The sequence below is a fragment of the Ursus arctos genome, unplaced genomic scaffold, assembly GCF_023065955.2.
Source record: "Ursus arctos isolate Adak ecotype North America unplaced genomic scaffold, UrsArc2.0 scaffold_16, whole genome shotgun sequence".
Lineage (NCBI taxonomy): Eukaryota > Metazoa > Chordata > Mammalia > Carnivora > Ursidae > Ursus > Ursus arctos.
In genome coordinates, this window is record NW_026622830.1 from 40,866,586 (window position 1) to 40,880,145 (window position 13,560).

General features: G+C 44.4%; 1 protein-coding gene across 2 annotated transcripts in view; it reads left to right on the forward strand.

Annotated features, from left to right (window-relative positions):
• PCSK2 (proprotein convertase subtilisin/kexin type 2) overlaps positions 1-13,560 on the forward strand; it is a 250,659-nt gene that overhangs the window by 123,646 nt on the left and 113,453 nt on the right. For both annotated transcript variants that reach the window (XM_044385610.3, XM_044385611.3), the window contains 2 exons: positions 6,320-6,433; positions 8,407-8,515. In XM_044385610.3, the coding sequence (XP_044241545.3) occupies positions 6,320-6,433; positions 8,407-8,515 (223 nt within the window). The remainder of the gene's footprint in view (positions 1-6,319; positions 6,434-8,406; positions 8,516-13,560) is intronic.

Genomic DNA, 13,560 nt, shown 5'->3' on the forward strand with positions numbered 1-13,560 from the left:
TCCTCAAATCAACCCTCAGGAGTTATGCTCATTCTGGCAGTAAGGAAACAGATCCCAGAAATAGCGCTCTTATGCTCAAAGATACTGAGTTAGCAGGGGCAGCTGCCGGCCTCAGACCCACATCTGTGGCCCCCACAATCCCGAGCTCCTGACTCCCGATCCAGAGCTCTTCCTACAAAACCTCACGGCTTCCGGGACGCCTGGGTGGCTCAGTTGGTTAAGCATCTGCCTTCGGCTCAGGTCATGATCCTGGAGTCCCAGGATCGAATCCCACGTCGGACTCCCTTCTCAGCCGGGAGTCTTCTTCTCCCTCTGTCCCTCCCCTCCACTTGTTCTGTCTCTCTATCTCTCTCAAATAAACAAATACAATCTTAAAAAGAAAAAAAGCACATGCATTAAAAAACAAACAAACAAAAAACTCTCACGACTTCCACGGATGACTTTCCCCCAGTTTGCTTATGAGGGGCTTCAGTCCTGGGGTGGGGCAAACTCCGAGAATTCCACTTTGCTAACCGCTCAAAACTTTGCCATCAGAAGATCTAGAAAAGCAAAAACGATCACACATCATCCGTTCGAAAATGCATGGGTTTTGCATACATCTTGCAACCACTCACCAAATGCCAAGAGTGACAAGAATTGTATTGCCTTGGGCTGGTGCATTAAAACGTGTAGCATAGCTATTGGCCATGAGAGGTAACTGCTGGAGATAATAGTGCAGACTCTTTCAAGAGATGCTGATCACCGACACGCTTGATGGCACAGAGGATGATGTGGTGTAGGAAAACACAGACGTGGAACATTCCGAGTTAGACTCCAAATGGGCAACAGTTTTGTTTTTAAGATTTTTTTATTTATCGATTTGACAGAGAGAGAGAGAGAGAGAGCACATAAGTAGGCAGAGCGGCAGAGGGAGGAAGAGAAGCAAACTCCCCACTGAGCAAGGAGCCCGAGGTGGGGCTCGATCCCAGGACCCTGGGGTCACAACCTGAGCCAAAGACAGACGCTTAACCACCTGAGCCACCCAGGCGCCCCTAAATGTGCAACGGTTTAGAAACATCCTAACCAGTTTATTTCCTAACATTTTCCCTCTTTATTATTATTTTTTGCAAACGGTATACATGGTTAAAGAAATCTTTGTCCAAATGGAACTATATATAAGAGTGCTTCATGTACAAAATAAAGTTTACAAATGAGAAGGAAGCACTGTGACAGTTTAATTCTCAGGAGCTGTAGTAATTTCCTAGGGTTGAGTTAGTTTAATTCTTAGGGGTTGTATTAGTTTCCATAACAAAGTACCACAAACTGGGAGGCCCAACACGACGGAAATGAATTGTCTCACAGTTCTGGAGGCTCAAAGCCTGAAGTCACGGTGTTGGCTCGCCACGCCCCCTCTGAAATCTCTAGGACTGGATCTTCCTTGCCTCTTCCGGCTTCTGGTAGACCCACAAGTTCCTTGGCTTGTCGTAAAATAACTCCGTCCTCTGCATCCTCCCTCTTCACATGGCTTCATTCTGTGTGTCTGTAGGTCTTCCTATGGCTTTCTCCTTGTGTGTCTGTCTGTCTTTTTCTCATGAGAACAGCCATGTTGCCTTAGGGGTCCGTTTTCCTCCAGCACGACCTCCTCTTAACTAATTACATCAGCAACTACCCTTTCCCCAAATAGGGTCACATTCTGAGGTACCGGAGGTTAGGCCTTCAATATATCTTTCAATATATCCTGGTGGTACAGAAAATAATGGTGTGACCCAATCTATAGCCTCATAGGTTTAAAACTTCGGTATTTTCACCAACATGTCAGTTTTGTGTTTTATGTTTCTTTTCTTGTGCTCACTCCAGGCTAACTTGTTTCGGCCTTTGAAGGTAGGTTTCCCATATTGCTCCTCTTTCTCCTGGCCCTTCTCCCTGCCCCACACACTCCATGCTAATTAGCAGCTGTTTAATTATCAGCCCAGCAGGAAGTGATCCAGGCCCTGATCCTTGGAGAGTTACATTCACAGTTAAGCTGTCCCAGATACTGGAAGGTTGACTGTGTTCTGTGCCTTAGGGAGGGGTAATGTGGCTTAGTGGAAAGTGCACAGCATTTAGAATTGGTCAGCCTGTGTGACTCCGCCATGTTTTCCACTGCTGAACAATGGCCGCTAAACCTCCTTGCCTCAACTGTAAACATAGCCTCCACAGTCTTGTTGAGAAGATTCTTTGTAGTGAAAGTACCTTGTTAATGAAACTTGTAAAATAGAATGCAAATGTGCAGGGATAGTGTCTGCCTCGGTCTAGAATGGTCTGAAACTGGTACATTGTAGATGCACAAAAACACTCGTTGACTGAAAATTCTTAATTGGAAAGACTACAAGAGGGAAGAAAGTGTGGGGGAGTCTCTTGAGTAAAATTTGTTCCATGTACATGCGTCAAACTAAGATTTAAAAGTTGAACCAGAATTGCAGAATATCCGTTTGTTTCTAATAAAATAATTCCCAGTAACAAACATTCCTGCTTTCTTATTTTTTTTCTTTATACAAATGTTTAGGTCAATAAACCAACTTGGGTGAGCAGTCTAAAATGAAATAACTAAGCTAACTGTACATTATTTTTCGAGAAGGCAAGAAGCTATGGTTAAGTTGCATGGCATTGACGCCACTTTGAAGTGGTAATGAAAGGTATCGTGTGTGAAAGGTTACAATTCAGAGGAGGAAGAGAGAATTAAAGTGACCTTTTAGTTATAATGTGAGGAAGGGATTTGGACACTGGGAAATAGTTCTCTGTTATTAAGAGTTTTATCACACATAGGATTATAACGCTGAAGTCTTCTCCAGAGATCTTTAAAAATAGTTTATAATCTTATCTTTCTGCTAATGGCAATTTCATTTATAAGAGAAAACAATCCAAATGACCAATAAGAGGGAAGTCATTGGGTAAATTATGGTACGTTATTCCATGGGATATTCAGGCTGCTATTAAAAATTAAGTTACGAGAGCCATAGAGCAGCACATTAAAATTCCTAAGGTAGGATACTTAGTGAAGAAAGAATTCATAATTTTGTCTATAGTTCAATTACTTTTATGTAAAAATTAGGTTTAAATGCAAATTAGCATTGAAGAAGAACCCAGAAAGATGAAAGTAATTTATGGTATTCCATGGTATCATTGGGGGGGGGGGAACTATTCTCCAGTTATTTGTGTGTAACAAGTAAAAATATATGTTTAAAAGGTGTTCTCTCTCTTGGAATTGTCACTGTGATCTTCATTAAGGACATGAAGATAAACCGAAAGGCTCAGACAGGCCTGCAGTCTTAGGATTTTTAATTTTTTAGTAACACTAGATGACAAGAGTACAGACACCTACATCATGCCTCAGCACTTCTGGGTTGCAAGGAGGGCTGACGGCGAGAGAGAGCAGCATTCCAAAGCATCGCCGGTCTCCATTAAAACCTAATTTATGGAATTAAAAATTAATTTTATGGAAATGACTTTAAAGTCTTTTCATTAGACTGCACTCAGGCTAATTGAGTTTGGAGTGCTATTGTCATAGCCATTCCTGCACTGTTATCTAAGAAGATGAAATCCAGTGTGAGTCTTCTTGTTCTCACACTGCTGAGAAGTGGGCACAGAGGGTTCTCAAGCATCCACAGGCCCCTGCTCTTGCTTAGCCAAGACCCTTGCGAAGGAACGGTGTTGCTTCAGCAAAGTCTGTCCTGACAACGAATCCAATATGATGGGAATCCCTCAGTGGAAGCCAACGGAGGCTTACTTATCATCCATGAGCAGTGTGGATAAGGGTCTTGATCGGGATCACTAGGGGAAGATGCGATGGCCGAATTCAGGCGCCTTCCCAAGTGAAAGTGACAGACTGCTCTGCCTTGAATACTTGCTTCCCAAGTAAAAGAGAAGTTTTAAGAGGGGTGTGCTGTGGGTCTTCACGTATGGGTGTGTATGTGTCTAGATCGAGCTGTCTGTCTGTTCTGCAGCAGCTGTCAGAACACGCAACGCACACCTCTGACTTCCGGGAGAGTCATTGACCAAGGACCCCAGCTGCTGTGCTCTGAAATCTGTCACTGTGTTGGCAAGAGGCCATGCTTCCTAGGCGGCTCTAGCCAGTGACTGAGCACAGCAGGGGCACCGAGGCAGGCTCGTCGCTGGGAGACACAGGGTTCTTCTGACAGCCGACTTTGGATCCCCAAGAGACCTGCCAAAACTTCCTTACACTCCGGAGCCGTTGAGGACAGTTTGGCCCAACCTTGTTCGCTCTCTCCTTTACAGGGTCAAGCTTACACAGCAGTTTCTCGCATTTTCTCTTCTAATAAAAGCCTTGCACATTTTATCTCATCTTGCCATCTGCTTCTCAGAAGATAGATATGTGTATATATCTGTGCATGTGTATACAGAAGACAGATGTGTATATCTATACATGCGTATATACACATATATATTACATACCATATGCATGTATATATATGAATATTTGAATCATAATTTATCTCCATTTGGTGGGCACTAGTCGTGTCTACATTTTTGCCATTCTAAAACTCTCCATCCATCCCATGCTCCCAGATATTTGCTACGTGCCCCAGTGAATGCCTGTTGTTGGAATACCTCCAAAGAACAAAGCAAATACCACTTCTTTTCGACACATCTGGAGTTTTTGCTTAGAATTCGAGTTTTTCTGGCACATGAGCCCCCGGTCTGCCTGTGTCAGTGTGTAGAGGGAAGTAAGGAACCACTCTCCCACAGCGTTCCTGCCCACTCCAGGGGAGGTTTCCAGCCACATCTGCGGTCTCTTCATTCTTCCCTCCCTGCCATCACTGTTGAGTTGGATCCTCTTGACTTCTCCGCTCCCGTATCAGAGTTCTCAATGCAAGCAACACAAATGGATTCTGGATTACTTAGGCAAAAGCGAATTTCTTGGAATGGTGTAGGGAGCTCACAATCAGTGCGATGCTGAAGGATTGGTCTTGGGGGGCGTGGGGGGCTCCAGGACTGGCCCGTGGAACTGTCCCAAGGACCTTTTACAAAGTGAGTCTGGTGAGTGAGCCTCTAAGATAAATAGCCTTCTGCGCTCACATCCCTTTCCCAGGATTCAAATCCATAGCCACCTAGGCACCTCTGAGGCAGAGACAACCTGCGGTTTCTTTGCAGATAGGTGTCTCAAATTTCATTCCCACCAACACGGAACCTAGCAGACTCCAGGGAATCCCCCAAATGCACTGGGGATACTTGGGAAAAGAAGAAATGAATGTTGGGGAGCAAAATATCATTTAAAAAAATCAGGAGCACCTGGGTGTCTCAGTCCTTTAAGCGTCCAACTCTTGATTTTGGCTCAGGTCATGATCTCAGGGTTGTGAGATCAAGCCCGGAATAAAGCCCTGCACTGGGTATGGAGCCTGCTTAAGGTTCTCTCTCACTCTCCCTCTGCCCCTACCTCCTCACCCCCATGCTCGCTCACTCTCTCTCTCTCTCCTCATTCTCTCTAACAAAAAAGAAAAAAAGAAGAACTAAAAAAAGAAAATTCAGTATGCAGTGCACACCCTTCTCTACATTTGCATAGTTCCTGAGTTTTAGATGTTCAGAGACGAGCCACAGCCCCTGGATGATAAATTCATGATTGCCCAAGTGAAGAAAATTTCATGAATGGGATGAAGTCTAACTGTTGCCAGGAGTCTGCTTCAACAATTCGGCTCCTAAGTTTCATTTCATCCAAGAGCTTGGGGTTCTGTCTGACTTTCCAAAAATTGAAGCGCTGTCATTGCCAGGACAACCCTTTCTTTTCGAAGATCCCTCTCTCACTTTCCAGAACTTTGCTATGAACTGGCTGGCTCTCCAGGCAGGTGTTCTTTTGGTTTGGGTTTGGGTTTTGGTTTGGTTTGATTTGATTTCCGTTTTGGCTGATTCCCAAACGTGATAGCACAATCCTCTCAACAAATGTAAAGGCTGGAAAGCCCTCCGAAAAATGACCCCTGCCATTGCCACTCTTTCTCCCTCCCTGAATCCACATCAATCTTCTTTACTTAATAGAAGCATTGCATTGTTTTATTTCCCCTAACCACCCCTACACCCTTATCTTCCTTGAGAGTACTTTTCTCTATCAAATTCTCATTTTAAGGAAACTCACTTTGAGCCATCACCAAGGCCAATTTGTTCAGCACAGGCAGAAGCAAATGCTTTCAGAAAAGAATCATAGAGTGTAGCATGTACATGAGATGAACTTGGCTTCCATAGAGGAAAAAAAAACACCTGTGTACACACGGAATTTGAATTCATAGAAATGAATTCCAGAAGAAGGTGTTCCAGTGGATATTCAGGTCATATGCCAATATTGTCATTCCAGGTAAAGATGGCCTTGCAGCAAGAAGGATTTGACAGAAAGAAGCGGGGGTATAGAGACATCAACGAGATTGATATCAACATGAATGATCCTCTTTTTACAAAGCAGTGGTATCTGGTAAGCACGTCTGTATTATTCCTACCATTTCTCATCTTGAGACTTCGGATAAAAAAAATGCATTTCTATTTCCTCGTTTTTCTGTGGGATGTCAGCCAGCATCTGATTCCATGAACCTCTCTGTCCCTTTGATATGTATTGATTTTCTATCAGCACCCATGCGTCATGTTCTCTAATCTGCTTCCTTCTGGAACTGCTAAATAGCCGTGATCTCTTAGGGTCAAAGCAACTACCAAATGCTGATCAGATTGCCCCAGACTCCGAAAAAGCACACTGATGCATGAGGGAAGACTTGCAAAATCATGTAGAAGTTGAGTCAAGGATCTGGGGGGAGTAATCCAAGGGTCTCAACAGGCAGAGAGATGGGAAGACATAATGAAACCCCAGGCATAAGAGAAAGAATCAGGCAACTTCGCAAGGGACGAGCAAGAGAGCTCAAAGACCAAAGCAACAGAAGCAGCATCCGTTGCACTTCTTAAAATAATGGCAGGAAATCACATCGATGGGGCTTTCCTGGTGCAAGATTCAAGGCCCAGAAACCCAATCTGTCCAGTGAAGTGAATGTTATCTGGCTCACCAGCAGTCCTTCATGATCCACTTGGACAGGTTGGGTTCTATTTAAAAGAGACCCAAAACCTCTATACCAATCCTAACTGCAGGGCTTCTTGAGGGAAAAGGAGTGATTGATTTAAAACTGTGAGTGATGCTTTCCCTTATTTAAGATTAAAAGGTGATGAGCAAGAGAGAACACTCTATTATAGCCCTGTGGACTGAGACATTTATAGGAATGCATCACAACTTCCCTCTCCGGTCTTCAGAGCTTAAACATGCCCTTTGCTTTTTGGGGTGGAATCCTACAAATCTGATCCGGGCAACTGAAAGGAGCTTATGTGTGTTAATCAGGTTAGACTACAACTCTTGCAATCACAACCAACACCCAAATCACCCTGGTAACAAATCTAAGCTTTTTCTCACTCACGCTAGATGTCCAATGTTTCATAGTCCCTCAGGGACCCAGGCTCCATCCCAGCTCCATCCTGACCACTGCTTTCTTGAGCACCTCAACAAGGGGAAGGGGCAGGTCACACCTGGTGTCTAGGGCTTCTACCTGGATGTGACAAACGGGCTTATGAGCCCACATTCTGTTGGCCCAAACCAGTCACGTGGGCATCCTACTAACTTCCTAGGTGATGGAGAGGTGTCAGCTTAACGTGTGCCTGGAGGGAGGAAGAGCAATCACTTTTACAAAGAGCACCGATGGCATTCACACAGTGTTTTAGCAACAGTAGTAATAGCCAACAGGTCACCTCAGGCTTCTGCCAGTACGAGCTCTGACTTCACTGCTTTTACAACTCATCTTTGAGAAAATCTGCACAGGACAAAGATGCCTAAAAAGAGGGTAGCGAACATATTTACAGGGAATTTCCTTGTTTTCCTTTGTTGAATTTTTTTAGGGAAAAGGCTTTTTTTTTTTTTTTTTGCATTAGAACAGCCCTGAAAGTGAGACAGCTCTCTTTGATTTAGTGCATCAGATATTTTTACACGAGATCTAGTGTGGTAAGCACTGAAATTACAAAGATAAGTAGGACATGCTCCCTCTTGCAAAGCATACTGCTATTGAGGGAGGAAATCTCATTCAAATAAGAATGATCCAAGACAATATGTGCTAAATTCAAAAACATGAGGTACAAATAGAGACTCCAAGAGTGAGCATTTAATTCAAAACTGGGGAGGGTTTCTTGCAAATGGCAGCTTTAAGGAGTTTAAAGGCAACAATCTGGTCACAGAAACATCCATCGTGTATATCACAAAACAGAGGGAGAAGTCTAGAAGAGATGGATGGGGAAACACTCAGGAGTATTGTCTCATGGAAGACGTGGCCTCCGGCCCTGGAATAGCAGGTGCAAACATTTAGACAGGTGTGTTACTGCACCAGACTAAGTGGATTCTTTGCTTTGGAATTCCTGAACCAGATCAATACCGGACAAGCTGACGGCACTCCTGGCCTTGATTTGAACGTGGCAGAAGCCTGGGAGCTGGGATACACAGGGAAAGGTGTTACCATCGGAATTATGGATGATGGTGAGTATCTCAACGCCTTCACACCATTTGAAGCAAGTGCGTCTTTGCATGCCTTTGGAATATAAGAGGCATTGTTCTGGAGATGCTAATCAGAGGCAAAATAGCCACCTGCTGGACCCGACCATCATCTATACTGTGGCAAAATCCTCCCCTTCCTCCAGATCAGTGGTCCTCAAACTTGAGGATGCTCTTAATAAATATTGATCGGATTAATAAACTAAAAAGCCAAAAAAAAAAAAATGAACAAAGGAAGATTGGCCATCACGGAACAGTCATTTCTTATTGGGCCACTGCTTGGACCTTACCTTAAACCTGTTGGAATTTACCATCTACTCCTCCAGATCCACACTGCCCAGTGGAGTAGAGACTAGCCGTATGTGGCTATTTACACTGAAGTTTTAATTAACTAAAGCTAAATAGAATTAAAACTTCAGTTCCTCAATCACACTAGCTTTGTTTCAAGTTCTCAATAACCACAAGGGGTTAGTGGCTGCGGAAATTCAATTCAACTCGTTTCTATCATCACAGAAAGTTCTATTAGACAGTATGGCTCTGCACCCATGAAATAGCTTTTTGGTAACAGGTTGGGAGTTGGGAGACATTTTGACTTTATTGCTACGTTCAGGATGAACCCTGGTAAAGCAGATCTTGATAACCTTTTCTTACACATGCCCCCTATAATATGTTATTCTACCCCACATGCCTGCCAGACAAAGATTTAGTAGAGCTCTATTTTCTATAGTTTGTGATACAAAAACCAATGGATGCACTGGGGTTTTTCTAACTACACACGTCCTTGGTTCTGCCAAGATTCTGGACAATCTCTGCCCTGTGGTCCTCTCACTGGGCAGGTCCTCTTGCCCTTCATCAGCCGTGTGGATGCCCCAGGAAAAGCTCCACGGAGGAGGATTGATGCAATTTTACATAAAGCCGTTGTGTGAGAGATGAAACAATGGAGCCTTTCGCTTCTGAAGATCCTCAAAGAACACTGTGCTCTCCAAAGCAAGCTTTTGAAGCCGAATTGATGGTGAAACAAAGGAAGCCAGCATGCTTAAAACTGGTGCTGTCTTTTGTGTGGGCTCATTAAATATCCACATAAAAACAAGGCCCCCATGTTTTCTGATGTGGGAGATGTTTTGAAGTGAATGTAAAAGCTTGCTCCAGTGGTCGAGGGCTTTTGCAAGAAGAAAGGAGCTCTGCAGGAGAAAGCGTGTGTGTACCATGGATCTTGGGAGCTTATAACCGTTTCTTCCTTCCTGATGCTTTGGTTTGGAAACCAACGTGGCTGAGACCAGCTCACCCGGGAGAAAGATGTAGCTACGTTTGGGGAGAATCTGCCTAGGATATATTGTAATCACACAGCATCTGGGGGATTAGAGGAGCACCCTGAAACTGGCCACAGAAAGACATACTGCTTTTAGGAAACCCAACAGCCCGTGATGCCTATTTCTGGATTCTTTAACTGAACCGCCCCCGACTGACTGTGTATCAACCCTTCCAAAAAGGGAAAAGGGGAGGATGATCCCTGACTCTGACCCACCTTTCCTGGCTTGAGAAGCCAAGCCCTTCAGAAAGAAAGTCTCAGCAGAGTTTCTTCTTTGATATTATTTCTTCTGATCTAGTGGTCTTTGGGCATCCCCCCAAAACCAAACTCTCTGACCCCCCCCAATTTAAACGCCCAACTCCTCCACTGTTTTGGTGATCTACTCCTGCAGAACAAACTACCCCAAAATTGTGTGGCTTAATACAACCACCATGTTGTTATCTCTCACCGTTCTGTGGGTTGACCAGGCTCGGCTGGAAAGTTCTACTGTTGGTCTCTCTGGGATCTCTCATGGTGTTGGAGTCAGAGTGCAGCTGGGGCCAGTGTCAACTGCAGACTGAACTGGGATGCCACAACAGCTCGGCCTCCCTCCCACTCCATGGAGTCCCAGGCCTTCTCCTCTCCATGTGGTCTCCCCAGCAAGGTGGCTGGATTTCTTACAAATGGCTTGGGGGTTCCCAAGAACTGTCATTCTAAGGGACAAGAAGCAGAAGCTGCCACTCCTCCTATGGGCCAGACATAGAACGAGCAAGCATCGCTCAGCCACTTTGATTGAACGAATGGTCTCAGGGCCAGATTCCAGGGTTAGGAGGAATAGGCTCCACGTCCTGGTGTGGAGTTAAACAAAGGATTTGTGGCTGGCTGCAATTCAGCACAGGCTTACTCGCTGTGATAACTGAAAGAAGAGAAGAACTACCAAGCCACTCTCCAAATCCTCTGTTGAACGGCAAGATGAGCACACTTGGGACACGAGCGGCCTCCCACACAACAGGGACAATGCTCAGCAGCCTCACACCGTGTCATTAGGCCTCTCTGCCCTAACACCTAGAGTGGGAAGTGCGATGGTGAGGCTGGGAGCACCAGTAGATGGTGTGGTGTTGTTCCCCAGATATTCGCTCAGCAAGATGTCCTCCCGAAACAAAGTAAAGACACACACAGATATGACCTTCATACCTAAGAGCAAAAACAATGTCATATTTCCTAATCGTTGGCTCTCTTTAACTGGCCTCTACAGGAAATAATCTGATTATCTGCATGTGGGAGAATCAATCTATAGACAGCCTTGTTGTAATAGCCATTCATGCTCTCTGGTTGCACAACTCAGAACTGGACCAGCATCCTCTCTGCTAGATCCAATGAATCAATATGTGCTCAGTAAATGTCAGCTGCTTTCGTGTAGGTGCCACTTAATGTCATTTCCACACACTACACATCAGAAGGAGAGTACCTCCATGGTTAGCTGTTGCCCACAGGGGCAGAAAGCATTTCTTAAGGGTTTGCTTAAGGCATGGAGATGTCAGCAAGGACCCCACTTAATGATAACAATTCACCCCTTCCATTGCAAATAGAGTTGTTGGGTGTTGGGAACTTGAACTGGAAAACAGGATGTGGCCAACAAAACACAGAGATGGGTAGGAGCCACCCAGCACAGGCACGACTCTGGACAGGTGCAGGCTATCAAGGTCAAAGATGGTCAGTGAAGGCATGAGTCAAGGACTTTAGCCAAAATCAGATGGCGCCAAGGAAGTAAGACTGAAGGCCAGGGAGGTAGGGTCAGAAAGAGCTTCAAGCTGAAGTAACAATAAAAATGAACATTTCTTGGGACATCTGGGCTCAGTCGGCTAAGCGTCTGCTTCCGGCTCAGGTCACGATCCCAGGGTCCTGGGATCGAATCCCACATCAGGCTTCTTGCTCAGTGGGGAGCCTGCTTCTCCCTCTGCCTGCCATTCCTCCTGCTTCTGCTCACTCTCTCGCATTCTCTCTCTGACAAATAAATAAATAAAATCTTTTTAAAAAAAAGCAACTAACATTTCTTGAGTATTCACTATATACTAGGCACTGCCTAAAAATTTAGAAACAGTCACAATTATTCTCTAAGATTGGTGCTATTATCCACATGTTGCAGATGAAGAAGCCAAGGTGAGGGAGGCAAGAAACTACTCAAACTGATCTTAACCACCATCTTCAGTGCTTGAAGCCCACCCCTTGGCTCTGCCTCCCTGGTAGGTCTTTGTGAATGGGATCTCATCCTTGCAAGTGGAGGTTCAAGCTTAAGGACCAGGCAGTCAGCTGCATCCTCCCAAGAGACTTAGAAGTCTGCATCATATTGAAAAGCAATGTTTTCTCTCTTAACCTGGGCTTCACCAGTCTCAAAAGGACTCGTGTGGAATCTGTTCCAGGTATCATTACTGTATAACAAATGACTCCAACCCTTAGCAGCTTATAGTAACTATTTATTTTGCTCATAATTTTGTGGCACGTGAACTCAGAAAGAGCCAGTCTGGGCACTTCTCATTTGAGGTTTCCCATGCAGTTGAGGGCAGAATGTTGGCTGGGCTATAGTCATCTGAAGGTTCAACTGGGGTGGACATCCACAGCTCATTCCCATGGCTGTCCATTGATGTTGGCTGCTACAGCTCAGCTGAGCCTTTCATACCGAGGGCCACTTGTGGGCTTCTCCCATGGCAGTTGACTTCCCCTCCCCCCTCCTCAAGTGGACAAGTGTCCAAAGGGAACAGGTGGAAGATGCCTGGCCTTTTCTGACCTAGCCTTGAAAGTCATGCAACATCTCATTGGTAGAAGCAGTCATAGCCCAGTCAGATTGAAGATGGGAGAATAGACCTACTTCCAAAGAAGGTGTGTGGCATTGCTATACATCTCAACTGAATTACTAACATGATAACTAAGAATTGGTACATGGAGCTCCTAATTCTTTGAGGTCTCCAGAACCATCAGAGTTTCCTGAGAATTTGGACTATTGCAGATTAGACTTTCTGAAAACACTCAAACTGATGATAGGATACTAATGTAAACTATAACCAAGTAATTGTCATCTGCAAACCACATTGTGTTATGATTGGCTGGTGATGAGTTGGTCCCCCCTGCAGACTGGGAGCCGTAGGTAGCTGAACAGCTCAGGTTCTGTGTCTAAATAGTCTATTTTTCCAGGACCTGCATAGTGCCTGGCGTTCACTGCTGAAAATAACCCAATGAGTGCAAAATTAAAATGAATACATTAATAATACAAGAATTAAAAAATAAATAAGCTGATTGAGAAACTGTATTTGGTACACCCCACCTCAAAAGATAACCAAATATACAAAAACATTAAAATATTATTTAATTAACAGGCCATTAATTTCAGGCTTTAGTTCATTACATTTTTTGAATCATGTCTGTCATTCCCCATGGTTCTATCAAAAATCTCTTCTTTCTCAGACCAAAGTCTGCGTCTGTCCCAACTTAAGACTCAGTCTTCCCCTTAAACTAATTAAAGATCCTTTATTTTAATTGGACTAAATTTATCCTGTTTTAATTTTAATTTCCTTCAGGTCTCAAATTATCTCTTTGCCTTGGTATTTTCCCTTCGCAGAGGATAGACTACTACTTCTCAGAAAATTTCTCTCCCAGACAACGGGCACTATCAGAACACGGGGTCATCTTCTAACAGCTGTTTCCCTGCATGGACTAGGAGTTTGTTCCATCCACTCCACACATCAAC